The sequence below is a fragment of the Anguilla rostrata genome, chromosome 2, assembly GCF_018555375.3.
Source record: "Anguilla rostrata isolate EN2019 chromosome 2, ASM1855537v3, whole genome shotgun sequence".
Lineage (NCBI taxonomy): Eukaryota > Metazoa > Chordata > Actinopteri > Anguilliformes > Anguillidae > Anguilla > Anguilla rostrata.
Genome location: NC_057934.1, coordinates 35,534,957 through 35,548,076, shown reverse-complemented (window position 1 = coordinate 35,548,076; position 13,120 = coordinate 35,534,957). Strand labels below are relative to the sequence as shown.

Sequence of the window (13,120 nt, the reverse complement as noted above, 5' to 3'; positions counted from 1 at the left end):
ACTGCGAGCTACAACGTTGGCACATTATCATTCTCAAACCACTAAGCGGTGCTAAGAAGCTTCAGAACAGAAGCCCAACAGCCTAAAGATAATTCAAAAAGCATTGACATAATTTGTCCAGCAGAGGACATAGCTAGCCTTTTGTATATCAGAATAATGTAAGCTTTTTTAGTGAGCGTATGAGCCAATTTTAAATCAATAACAAAACCAATTAACAAAATTTTAAATAAAGCACCAGCCTTCACAAAGAATGTATTACTTATTTCATGCCATTCATGTAACATTGGGTGAATGTTTTCTTTTATTTATTTTAACAGTGAACACAGTATTGATTTACTTATATGTGGCAATGGTGTTGGACATCTAACGAGTTTCCAGGACACCCAATGTTTGCTCTCTCTGAACAATTTATCTCCTGCCCCCCATCAGCTGTTCCACCACAAAAGGATGAGAGCAATTGAAAAGGGTTCAGGTGACAGTTGAGGATCTATGAATGAAGCTGGTTCACATGATAACCTATTATATTATTCTGATAAGCTTTTGAGCCAATGTTAAAGATCCTCAGACAACACTAAAGGTACAGGGTAGGGTGTCTCCACCGTGATACGATTGGTAGAGCATTCAAAATTGCTCCTGAAAACAATGACGTTATACCTTCCATCAGCCTCACAATAGGTCAATGCATCAATAAATAGTAATATAACAGCACAAACCAAAGATAGCCCAGAACTGGCGGTGGTGAATGAAATAGATGCAGTGACATGAGGCCAGACCAGGCGGTTGCATAACAGCCACTTTGTACCTGTTCTTCAGCTCCTAATCAGAATGTCCAGGCTTCAGGGGGAGTGGCTGTAGACATAGTCATTTGTCTTGTCCCTCACAGCTCTCTGGGAATGATGATCAGCGCTATCTCTGGCATGTTTTTGCTGTCTCTGGAGGGAGCACCAGTGGTAGACACTGTTGTGCTCAGTAATACGCCCGTCTCTGAAGGTACAAAGACTTTCTGCTGAGCGTAATCATTTTCAAACACTGTATCCAGGCAACCCAGTTTATCATTGCAAGGCCATTTAATCCAACTATCTCAACTTTTTAGCAGCAGAATATTTTGGCTTTTAAGTTGTCCTTTGTAGATAGGCTGTGCCAGGATCTGAGCTGGACTTATTTGTCAGATGCACACAATGTGACTCCATGTTGCATATGATTCCTGGGTCATGTGCCCCCCTGAAAACTTAGAGTAGTATTTACCATTTCTGGTAATGAATAAGCTGTTTTAACCAGCCTAGTATGCTGCAGGTACATTCAACCCAAATCATAATTTCAGGCCACTGAAATACCATGAATATTATTTAGTTCTGCATAAAACCTTGTGACTCATTAAAGAAGGTCAGTAACTCATAAAAACAAAGACGACACATTGATGTATTTCAGAAAAACTGTTTGCAAAGTCCACTTATACACTTATAAATGGCAGTACACAAATCGTATGTACAGCCTCTGTAAACACAATATCACTGTACAAGCTGCTTCCAAATTACCTGAAGTGTACTGTTGTTCTTTAGAGCACAAATCTCTAAATGCCCATATACCAGCCATTGTTGCATTAATTACACATACAATACAACTGACAGGGCCAATCAAAAACATGTAGTAAAACTGGAATAATATAATTTTAAAAATGCAGTAAGTGAACTGCCCCGATAACAACTCAAGGGAGCTCAACTGGAGAGAAATATCAGAGACAGTGGATCAGTAGGGCCAGGATGTGGACCGCCATCCTTGGTGCTGTTACAAGTAAGTGGGATATGTACAAATGATGGTGGTTGAGTAGTCAAATATGTGATGTTTCAAAGCAGGGAGAGTGCAGGAAAGAACAAGCGCAATATTCTATGGACAGCATTGGGAAAATATGTGGTGTATCGTCGCATTTGTCATCATGATTTGTCCTCTCCACATCATTCACACAGACATAGGCCTCTTCCCCACAATACATCACTGCTCTTGTGCCCTTTTCAATGCCTACTGTATCCTAACACAGATACAGTGATTGGAGCAGAGAAAGGTGATGTGTTCCAGCGCTTTCCACCATGTTCCTGCCAGACAGAGGGAAATGGGAGCCAGCTTCTCCTGGCAGTCTCACACTGAGCAAGTGATACAACCACATCAACATGACTTCACCGTTCCCTCTTTATCAGTTACCTTTTGGCAGTCACAAACAGTTTTGGAGATGGATTGATTTTATTCAATTCAAGTCTCAGCTTCATACGAGGTATCATTTCAGGGTGCACTGTGGTACATTGGGCATGACTAAGGTAACTAAGGTAACAAGTTTGTATTTTTGTACTTTTTATTATTATTTTTTGCTTTGAATTGACTCATACTATCATGCTATTGTGATACACATGCAATCAGATCCTGAAATAATCTATATGAATGGCGCCACCCCCTCCTCCCCCCCCCCCAATGCTGTTGCAGTCAAGGTTACTGTCACACATACCACAATATGCCCCACGCTGCCCTAAACATGGACTTACCTGTCATGTGCTGCATCTACACAGAGCTAATACATCCCTACTTAAAGAGAGGAGAGAAGGAAGAACTTCAGTAAAGCAGCAGACAGCTGGAGCTTGTTAGTCTAAATTACAGGGAGCAGATGTTAATTTTTTTCCTCTTGCTCAGCCTCTCAGCAATTAAATCTGACATTCTTTCCTTCCTCCTTTTTTCTGATGGCTGGCTCCCCATATTTACTCCAGATATGGAGATATTTCACAGGATTCATTGATGGCAAGCACAGATGACAAATTTACTATTTTTAAATAGGAAATACATTTTGGTAAGAAATCCATGGGAGGGCGACTGTGTTCCTGTTATTTTCCCTCCCCAGTCCATTCCCCAGTGCATTAGCACGCCAGCAGGGGTGCACTGGAGGGGTTCACCTGTCCTTACCTGTCCCCCACAGCAGTGCTTATTTTCAGAATCCTGTAGGGATGCCAAGTCGAGAATATTTCCAACGCTACCACCAGTGTCTAAGAATACAAAGACACACAATAAAGCACTTTCATTAACTAGCCATTAATTCAGTGAGGCTATTAAGAGCTCAGGTGGTGGATGGTAAGCATGTCTGGGTATTGAATGACATCAACAACATACGGTTCACAATTACACCTCTGACCTCCACTTCACACTCCCACAAAGGCTACGTGCCCAGCCAAATACTTAGGCAGAGCCTCTTTGAAGCCTTTTCCCAAAAATGAATGAGTAAAGTGACAGCTGTTCAAGGCAATGTGGGAACATGATACATGGAAAGACACTGGATCCTAAAGAGATCGGTGTGGCAGTTGCAGACATGGATGCAATGATATTTGAGAAATACCAAGGGGAAGAGTGACAAACACCAGATATTCAGTGATCAGATGTTTTCCTGACGGTGTACACAAACACAAACCAGCCATCTCCAATCAGATTGTTTCCAGTGTACGAGGGGGAAAATATGATCTGAGTCATGCCACAGACAGCGTGCATTGAAAGACATGGTGTTGACAGCTTTGCCCTTTTTGTCCTTGAAGGCTGGACAAAAAAAAATTGTCCATATTTAACAAGACAAAATTTCACCATTTTCACACAACATGCTCAAAGTCTGAATAAAGGACAGAAAAGAACATTCAAAGTTCTGTTTTTCATTTGGATTGGCCCTAAAATTAGGTCAGACTGATTGTTTTCGGTATGATAGTTTCTCCTCTCTGCTTTGGCTCATGGGAAATCACTACGAAGATGGAAAAGACATGGAAGCTTTCCTGTAGGATGCAGAACCACAATATATTGCATATAGAAAAGCTGTAAATTAATACATTGCAATAGACAACAGCATTGTGATTTAAATTGTATATTTGCTCCCCTGAACAACCAGAGAGAAATTCATTATCAACAACTATTTGTGCTGAACTCGAGACCAATATTTGGGATGCTATAATCATTAGGAAATATTAGCTGGAAGTTCAATCACAATCACACAGAATTAAAATTGTAAGCTGTCAACATACAGTATTGTTCTACTTGATCATCTAGTGGGTATATCAGAGATACAATATAATATTCCCCCTGTGTCATGTGTCTCAGAAGCATGCACAATGTAAATTATCTTGAGGTATATTTTATTAATGATTATTCCAATTTGCTACTAAAAATGTGCCAATAAAAGACCAGCAGAAAAATTCTATGAGCAGAGAAATAGATGGAAATATCTGAAATATCTCAACAGAGCAGGGTAATTTGTTGGGGCTCATTGGCAATCGGAAGACTTAGAGAACTGAATGTCTAAACTTTTTGTGAGGGAGGAAAATAAATGAATTTTGACACTATGTGAATATACTACAGGCAATCTGTGGATGCCTCCATATCTCCAATGATATCTATTTGGACCATGTTTGGAAACAATCAACACATGTGTTAAGACATGGATACTGCAGTTGTAGGCGCTGACATTTATAAAGAAATATAATAACATGTGCCATCTGAGAAACAGCTATGACGGCATTTAAAACAATACCTTTTAACCTTCAAAAAATGTACTTATTTTGTGTCTCTCTGAATGTAGCTAATGCTAGCAACACACACACATACACACACTCAGTGCCCACTTTGTTAGGTGAAACTGCTTGCTAACACAGCCTGCTCCTCCAAACAGTGAGTCATGTGGCAGCAACTCTATATATAGAACATGGAGACATGTTCATGAAGAGGTTTATTTGTTGTTTGACCAAACAGTAGAATGGGTAAGACGCATGATATAAGTGACTTTGACTGTGATGTAATTGTTGGTGCCAGACGAGGTGGTTCCAGCATCTCAGAAACAGCCGCCCTTCTAGTGTTTTCATGCACAACAGCCTGTACAGTTAACAGAGAATGGTGCGATAAACAAATACAACATTCTGAGAGTGGCAGTTCTGCGGGCAAAAATAACTTGTTAATGAAAGTGGTGAGAGGATAATGGCAAACTTATTCAAGCTAACAGAAATGCGACAAATAACAGCTATCTACAACAGTGATGGCCAGTGAAGGCCAGAAGGGCGTCTCAACCCTAAGCGTCTGAACGTACTTCAACCCTGAAGCAGATGGGCTACAGCAGTAAAAGACTACGCCAGGCTCCACTCCTGTCAGCTAAGAACAGGAAGATAAGCTCACAGTGGGCACGTAATCACAAAAACTGGGCAAGTAAAGATTGGAAAAACGTTGCCTGGTCTGGAAAATCTTGATTCCTGCTACAGCATGCAAATGGTAGGGTCAGAATTTAGTGTAAACAGCATGAGTCCGTGGCTGTGTTCTGCCTTTCACGTGAGCGGTGCAAATCAATTGAGCATCATTTACTGGGTAGCCACATACATGTAGCCACATACACGAACTCTGTGATGCTGTTGTGATGCTGTTGAGTCAGTATGGACTAAAATCCCTTTGGAATGTTTTTGGCACCTAATAATGTGGCCACTGACTGTATGCATATACTATATATGTATATATATGTGTGTGTGTGTGTGTGTGTACATATAGTTTAGAATAACAAACAATGCAAGGAAGCATTTCAGAACATTTTAATAAAATAATTTATAACTTAACTGAACAAATAAATAAAATACAAAATTAAAAATATATATAAAATAAAGGGGAGATTCCTAAAATAGTGTTATCTACCTTGAAACCAGAATAAGCAACATGGCCAGATGCTTTGAAGGCGTGAAAAACCTGAAGTGTTATAAGCCTTGTATTTACATAACATCTGAACCACCCTTTTTTTCCAAATGGTTGTTTTGAAACCAGTTTCCATGGTCACCAAAATGCACAACATACTCAAGAGGCTCAGCCTTCTTTTTCCTCTTATTCGTGCTGGTTCTGAGCAAGGGTTCTGCCATTAACCGGTATTGTTCTTGTCGCAAATTGGAGCACCAGATTCCCAGACCATTTGCAATGGAGCATGTTTTTTTAATTGTCTGTGTGGACTGTAAAAGAAACAATATCCATAGCTGTGAATTAAAATGTGATAGAACTAGACAGATAGCCTTTTGTTTCTGACTTTGTTTCTGTAAACTGATTTGGAGCTCTATTCAACTGTGGGAATTTTTGCAGTAACCTATATTCCAATGCAGGAATTTTTGCAGTGACCTATTCCAATGCAGGAATTTTTGCAGTAACTTATATTCCAATGTACATATACAGCATAGTACTGTTCTCCCCACAGACTCCACCCTCAGGATGATATATTGTGTAAGTTATTTAATATACATGTTATGCAGAAAACAGGGAATCCCGCTTGGTTGACCACTTTTTTAAAGAGTCCTTATTTGAGACATTCTTATTTACTGTATTCTGCAAACAATAGTATGTGACAGTTGGGAGAGGGCAGCAGAAACATATGGAAATGTTTTACTTGTTTTTTTTTTTCAAAAAACTACAAGAGCCATTTCTCATGGCAGAGCCTACTACAGAGAATACCTAACATCTCATAGATAGTGTCAGTCTTATTTCATAAACTAAAGCAGCAGCTTTATGTAAGAGGTCACAACCTCGGAAACTCAGTCCAAGCTTCAGTTGAACTGTCACTGAATCTACGCATTGGAAAGCAAACTATCCAAGCAGTGTACATCCTATAAATCGTTCATGCATGTAACGTAGCCAGTTGAGGAGAAACTTCACAAGCCATTAATTACTAAAGATATAGTGGGCACCTGTGTTGATGGCTCTCAATGAGCTTGTGTCTTTCGTGCTGGCATGCAAGCATGCAATTTGTCTTAAAATACCAAGCAGGTCATAAAATACACAACCACAACAGATCGAATCCTGTGGTCATATGCAAGTATTAGGGAGGCATTCTAATCCACAAAATCCCATAGAACCTCATTTTGGCTCAGACAGGAATATATTTTAGTAAAAGTTTTTGAGTGGTAATGATTTGCAGGGCCAAAGCAAACAGAGGAGAATAAGAAGACAACAAGTGTGATTAAAGTGCGGTGGGCCACAGCAACCCAATGCAGAGTGACAGCCATGATACGTAGAACAAGGCAAATTCCAGTGCTTTGTTATTGAGCGGGAGATACGCCTAGAGTAAATCACATCAAATCACACCAGCACATCAATGAAGGTTTGACACAATTTGAGTCATGTGAAAATCAGCAGATGTGTCAAAGTTCTCTCCAACTAATTTGCATAGCAGACAGGGGTCTGATTTCAGACATATACTGCCGACTGTGTATGTTATAACTACATTTCAGCCCAAAATGATGCTAACTGTGATAAAACTGTAGACAAAGAACACATTGCCCTCAATACAAAACTTGTTCTGTGGAAATCCATTTCTGTGTCTCATCAATTCACATATATTAAAAACATAATAAATATCTTTGTATAAAAAGAAAGGATTTTACAAGGCATACCATTGAGCATTTCATTAATCAGCTACATAGAAAAACCAAAGCCTCCAGTGTCATTCAGAGAGTGCATTAATTAAAGTGGGTGTCCACTGACTCCTCTTGCCAGTGTTCTCAGGACAATCGAAGTCTTTCACAATGTAAACACATTTCAGCTGGATACCTTTTCCTTAGGAAAAAAGAATTAATGAACTTTACCAACTGAGAAGGTAAGACAATATCCATAAACAGCTTTTCTTTGTGACAAAGGTGTGTTTTATCCACATGAGTACTGTGGGTGACACAGTTCAAATGCTTGAGTGAGGGTAAATGAAACGTTTGACTTTCCCATCCAATGTAGGACCACAGTACAACAAGTACATTTTAATTGTCTCATCATTTTTTCCAGTTATGTAATGAAGTACCTTGTTGTATTGGTGACCTCCACTGAGTTGCCTGAATAATTCACCAAAAACATAGCTAAATGGGTATGAAAAATGTTTTTGAAAAAGCCTTCCTAGTCAATTTTGCACATTTAAACCCCCGAGAAAAATTAAAAAACAAAGTGAAGAGGTTTGTTGCCAATAGTAAGGGGGTAATTCTCTCCCAACATTATGGACTACAGAGCCCTTCCACTCGGCCGAACAATCAGATGGGAGACAATGATTCTTTACATGAGTATGACACATAATGACAGGAGGAATAAAGGAATGGGGAGTGCACAAAGTATGTGCTTTGCATAGAAGAGCTGTGAGCCGCATAAACCAGGAAAAAAGTGAATAATAGGCAGAACATACAGTAAAAACTCCCAAAAGATCAACTCAAACACCAAAGTTGTCTTTCAGGGCTGTAAACCAGGGTGCCCCATGCTTCAGCAGCAGCTCTAGTGTTAACAGCAGGATCTCTCCAACGCCAGCTACTCAGCCATGTCCACACTCCAGAAGGGCTCTGTGTCTAGAGTCTGAATTCCAATACTGGACCTCCGTGACTCCGGGGTTGCACTGTCCCTCCTCTCCCGGGACCCTGACCTACCAAGCAGGCACTCCAAACTGATGTGCTCCACGCCAGCAGAGTCACACAAGTGGTCACTGTCACAAGCATCCAGTCTCGGTGGACCGGAATCCTGAGAGGTGAGTGACGACTGCCTGGGGAGGAGGGAGGGCCCTGAGTGGGAAGAGCCAGGGAGATGGTGAAGGTCCAGGAGGCTCCGGGAATCCAGGACGTGGAGGGAGCCGGACGCGACGCCAGGATTGGGCGAGTGGAGCAGCGGGCTGGTGGAGAAATGGAGGTTGGTGTAACCACTGGTCGCCGCCAGTGAGGAGTGGGCATATGTGGGGGTGCTGGACTGTGAGTGTGTGTGTTCGGAAGCGAGCGGTATCTGCTGACACAAGCTTGACTGGGACTGGCTGAGGTTGACAGAGGAACTGCTGTGGCCAGACGCAGCGCCAATTCCTCCATACCCAGCTTGAGAAGCTGGGCCAGAGGTGAACCCCTGGAAGGACGGACTGATGGTGAGCAAAGACGGCCCAGCCCCAGTCTGAGTCTTCTGATGGGCCGGGTATGGGGAGTTGGGGGTGCTGCCAGAGGCTGGGCCTGAGCACTGGTTTGTTGCTGGGTCCACGGAGCAGTGCGCATGCAAGCAGGATGATCTGGGGCTGGAGGGCTGGTGTAAGCATTCCGCCTCCCCCTGCTGACCCGCGACGGTGGCCCGAGGCAGGGCGCTGCCGCCGTGGGACCCGCTGTAGTTCCACGTGCCCCCAGGGTGGCCCAAAGGTTCCAGGTTCACGGGCTCGTGGTGCAGGTGCAGGCCAGCTGCGACACTGTAGGCCATGCTGCCATTGGCAGTAGGGTTGGGGACCACATGCACGCCGTAGGGGTAGGTGGAGAGGGTGGAGGTGTAGTGCTGCATCGTCATGTGGGCCTGTAAGAAGTGCAGCATGTGGTGTAGCTCCTTGCCCAGTTGAGCCACCTCCTGGTGTAAGTGGCTCATCTATAAAAAGGAAAACAGGACAGAATGAATAAAATCCTGTATCCTGACATTACCTTTCATGAGATTTAGGATATAAATACCACTGCAAGCAGACATAGACCGAGGATGAAATTCGGACACTCGGGTAACTTAGCTCTGAGACCCTTAGCAACAGAGACTAAGGGGGAAAAGCACAGAATTTCATCACTGGGCAAGAAGACATGATGAATAGATGTGTTGGCAGTTGCAATATGAATGAATAAAAAAGAAACAAAAATATAGGTAATGATAAACTAAATGATATTAAATTTGGGGCCATTACTGAGGATTAATTACCAACTTGCCTGCCTACAGTCCGTGGGCATTTTGAAAGCCCAATACGTTTAATATGCCAATTTACCCTCCCAAATGACTGTCGAAATATGTGTACATTATTCTGACAAAATTTAAGACCACTTAAATGAATATCAATTATTTTAGTTAAAATTCCTTTTTGCCTGGCATCATACCAACTTCTTCATTCCTCTTTAACTGGGAAAACATCCAGCTATGCATTGGCTAACCACATCAAATTCAGAATTCCACCTGCAATGTGAGAGGGAAGATTGCGTAACAATGACATCCCTTCAGGCAGTGCTAGGGGACCAGAAAAAATACTTCAGTTTTCTTTCACAAATGTGACACCAGTGGGCTACTGTCAGTCATTTCATATTGGCCATTAGCAGAGAAACACTGCACAAGAGTCTTGGCAGCATAAAAACATCATTATGTAAAATATTCCTGTGCAATGTTGATGAAACAGCTCAACATCTTCTCCTTGTATGCCCCACCCACTTTTAAAGGCTGTTTTCTGTAACATTTCCCACTCCTATTACTTTAAGCAGTAATGAAAAAAACCTCAGTACCCTGCACATTGTACAGTACACCTGCCACCCATCTCTGTGAAACTGTGTCAGGAGCAGCCTGTTTTTAGACACCCAAACCTCCAGAGAGAGGAACAGAGAAAGAAATAGACATGGTGAGGGAAAGAGAAAATGGGGTGAGACAGGGGAGGGAGAAGCACCGGAGCAGAGATCTTTAAAGATCCCTGACTCAGCACTCCTCTGAGTTTCATCTGCAATGCAGGAGTACCCGGTATATTTATTAATCACTCATCACCTCCAAACAATGCTTCCTCATCCACATTTCCTAATAACTACCAGCCACTTTTGGAGAGACAGAGGACGTATTAGCAGGCTTTGATAAATTAAGGGAACTGTCAGTCATCTGGGACTCCTTTAGTGTCATTGTAAAGACAGCTTGTTTACTGTTACGAAGTAAGTAATTACTTTTTAAGTCAATCATGAAAAATCCTGTCAGAGTGAACAGGAAATACACTGGCCAGTTTATGATATATAAATAGTATAAATAAAATTATACTATTACCATTTACAATATCAAGCTGTGCTGTGGATTCTATGGTGTTAAAAGGTAAGACCACCAACAATGAAAAACCCATTTATGTCACCAATTCAATATAAGAATAATTCATTAGTAAGCACTAACATCCTAATGATTTGTTAGCCCCATTGCATGTGCAACACCCACTCCACGTACCTCCTTGTTGAGCTGTGCGATGCTCTGCCTCACCTCCTCCGTCTCCAGGAGCAGAGTGGCATTCACTTGATTGGCATCTGTGGAGGGCGGAGAAAGGGGAGCCAAGTGAAAGAGCCGCATGTGGATTCTCACTTCCATAAATCAGCACACTGTCAATGAGCTTTGCAGGCAAGTTCATCTTGGGTTACATTTCAAACCTTATACTGCCACTCTCTGTACTGTGAGCAGCAGCGATGTCTTACAGTGGACTTTAATTCAGCTTTCAGTGCCCTGACTCTATTCCATAACGCTGGCCCAAGCGTTCTTGGTGTTGTATGTCAGCGGGTGCCTGCTGCAGTCTGGGTGCATTGAGAACGCTGAGCGTAAGTTCGGTAGAGGTTAGGTTACCTTCCATCTGGCTGCCCGCACTGCCTTTGGCCCCGCTCCGCTCTATGTTGAAGTGAAATGTGTGCCCGTTGTCTTCAATCCCGTCAACCACCCTGCAGGAGATGAGAAACAGTATATCCTTTCCAATTAGCGGGGCTGGGCAAGATGAGGAGCCGCCACCAGACGTGCACTGGCACAAATCCCAAAGGGGCTTTGATGTGGAGAAACTAATAGCATCTCACCCAGCCAGGACTGAAAGTCACAAGGCTCCATTTTCTGTCCTTCTACAGTGTAGTCACTCATTACAGCGAGTTCACCATCAATTTAGAAAATAAACTTACTGTGTTGTGAAGTTACGGAAAAAAGAATAAAGTTGCTCTGACCAATGCCAGTTAGAACAAACTTTTTAAAGACTTTGATGAAGCCTCGAGGTTTGTGAACCCACACCTGCAGTTACAATGAGATGGTCTCATACAAGAGATGTGTCTACAGGGGATAAATAAAACAGTAAAATTACTGACATGGGGGCTACAATTTTACAGTTGTGAAGGGCTGACTGATTCCTATAGGAAGGCTCGGTTCACTATGTCACATTAAAGAAGGAAGGAGGCACAGAGAATAGGACGGCTCTTCAAGCATTTCAACCAGGGAAAGTGATACTGATGAAACTGAAGACAATGTGGGCCACAGCTGGGATCAATTCCAATTTAATTTAGTCAATTCAGAAAATTTATCGAAATTCAAAACATGAACTGGAAGAAATCCATAATCTTAAACGAGGATTTTAAAATTCAGAAACTGAATTTAAATAAATTTCCAGAATCAACTGAATTAACAAACAGGGTTGGCCCTCCAGTGAGTTCAGGTTTCAAAGTTTCTCCCAAGCGATTACAAAGCAGTCACATTATAATTCTGGTTTATCAGCTCAAGGGTGGAGAACTGAATTAAATAGAAAAAAATGCCCTTAATATTCATTGATTTTTCAATTCACAAATTGATATTAAATTCATTTCCTGAATCGACTGAATTAAAAGAGAATATGACCCAACCCTGATGCAGACCACCTTGTCTTCAAGCTAACAGGAGAGAGCCTTTACAAACTCCATCACAAGTAGAGCTAAGATGTGCTGTTGATCAAGAACATTGAACAAATCATTGTTTTATTAAAAAGAGGTAAATTCTTATTCTTGGTAAATGGTTGTTCCATTTTGATGAACATAGCTCAACAGCTCTGTTGCATGGTCCCACACCAACTCCAAGCCTTTTATAGACTGAGCCGGATATTCGCAAATGTTTTAAATTTGATTTCAGCTGACTTATTTCCCCAATAAGGAAAAGTTGCAATTTAAACTCAACTGTAAATTGGACCTTCAGGTCAACAGTGCAACAGTTAATATTCTCTGTAGATTTACAGAGAGGGATGAATATGTATATGCTTTTTTTTGCCAATAGACAACAAAACATTCACTTTTACCAAAATAAAACTGAACTTCAGTCTATTACAGAATTGCAATTATAAAACCAGTTATCCGATACAGGGCATGTGTTCAGAATGAATAGATTGAATTATACCTGAAGAGATAACACATCAGCTTGATAGAATCAATTCTACAAGACACAACACAGGCTAAAGTCTGAAATCATAATTTTTGTACCAATCATGTTTCCAGACACCTGACAAGCTCTGTGTGAGGATATTCGACTAATAAATATCTAGACTCTCTTACTGCTGTCAATGTTCCAAAATCTGTTTCCAACCTACCAGTACGCTCAAGAATACGCACTGCTAAAGGCAATT

The 13,120-nt window shown here is 41.6% G+C and overlaps 1 protein-coding gene across 2 annotated transcripts in view; it reads right to left on the bottom strand.

The window, feature by feature from the left end:
* Positions 1 to 5,568: 5,568 nt before the first annotated feature.
* Positions 5,569 to 13,120, bottom strand: part of kcnh4a (potassium voltage-gated channel, subfamily H (eag-related), member 4a) — a 75,470-nt gene continuing 67,918 nt past the window's right edge. Inside the window, exons 14-17 of one of the 2 annotated variants that reach the window (XR_010328318.1) lie at positions 11,344 to 11,435; positions 10,957 to 11,033; positions 6,181 to 9,381; positions 5,569 to 6,150 (exon numbers count right to left, since the gene is read on the bottom strand). Coding sequence is in view for 1 of the 2 variants with exons in the window: in XM_064321824.1 (XP_064177894.1) it covers positions 8,308 to 9,381; positions 10,957 to 11,033; positions 11,344 to 11,435 (1,243 nt within the window). In the remaining variant the exon portion in view is untranslated. Of the gene's footprint in view, positions 9,382 to 10,956; positions 11,034 to 11,343; positions 11,436 to 13,120 lie in introns of both variants that reach the window. The other variant, XM_064321824.1, reaches the window with a different exon arrangement.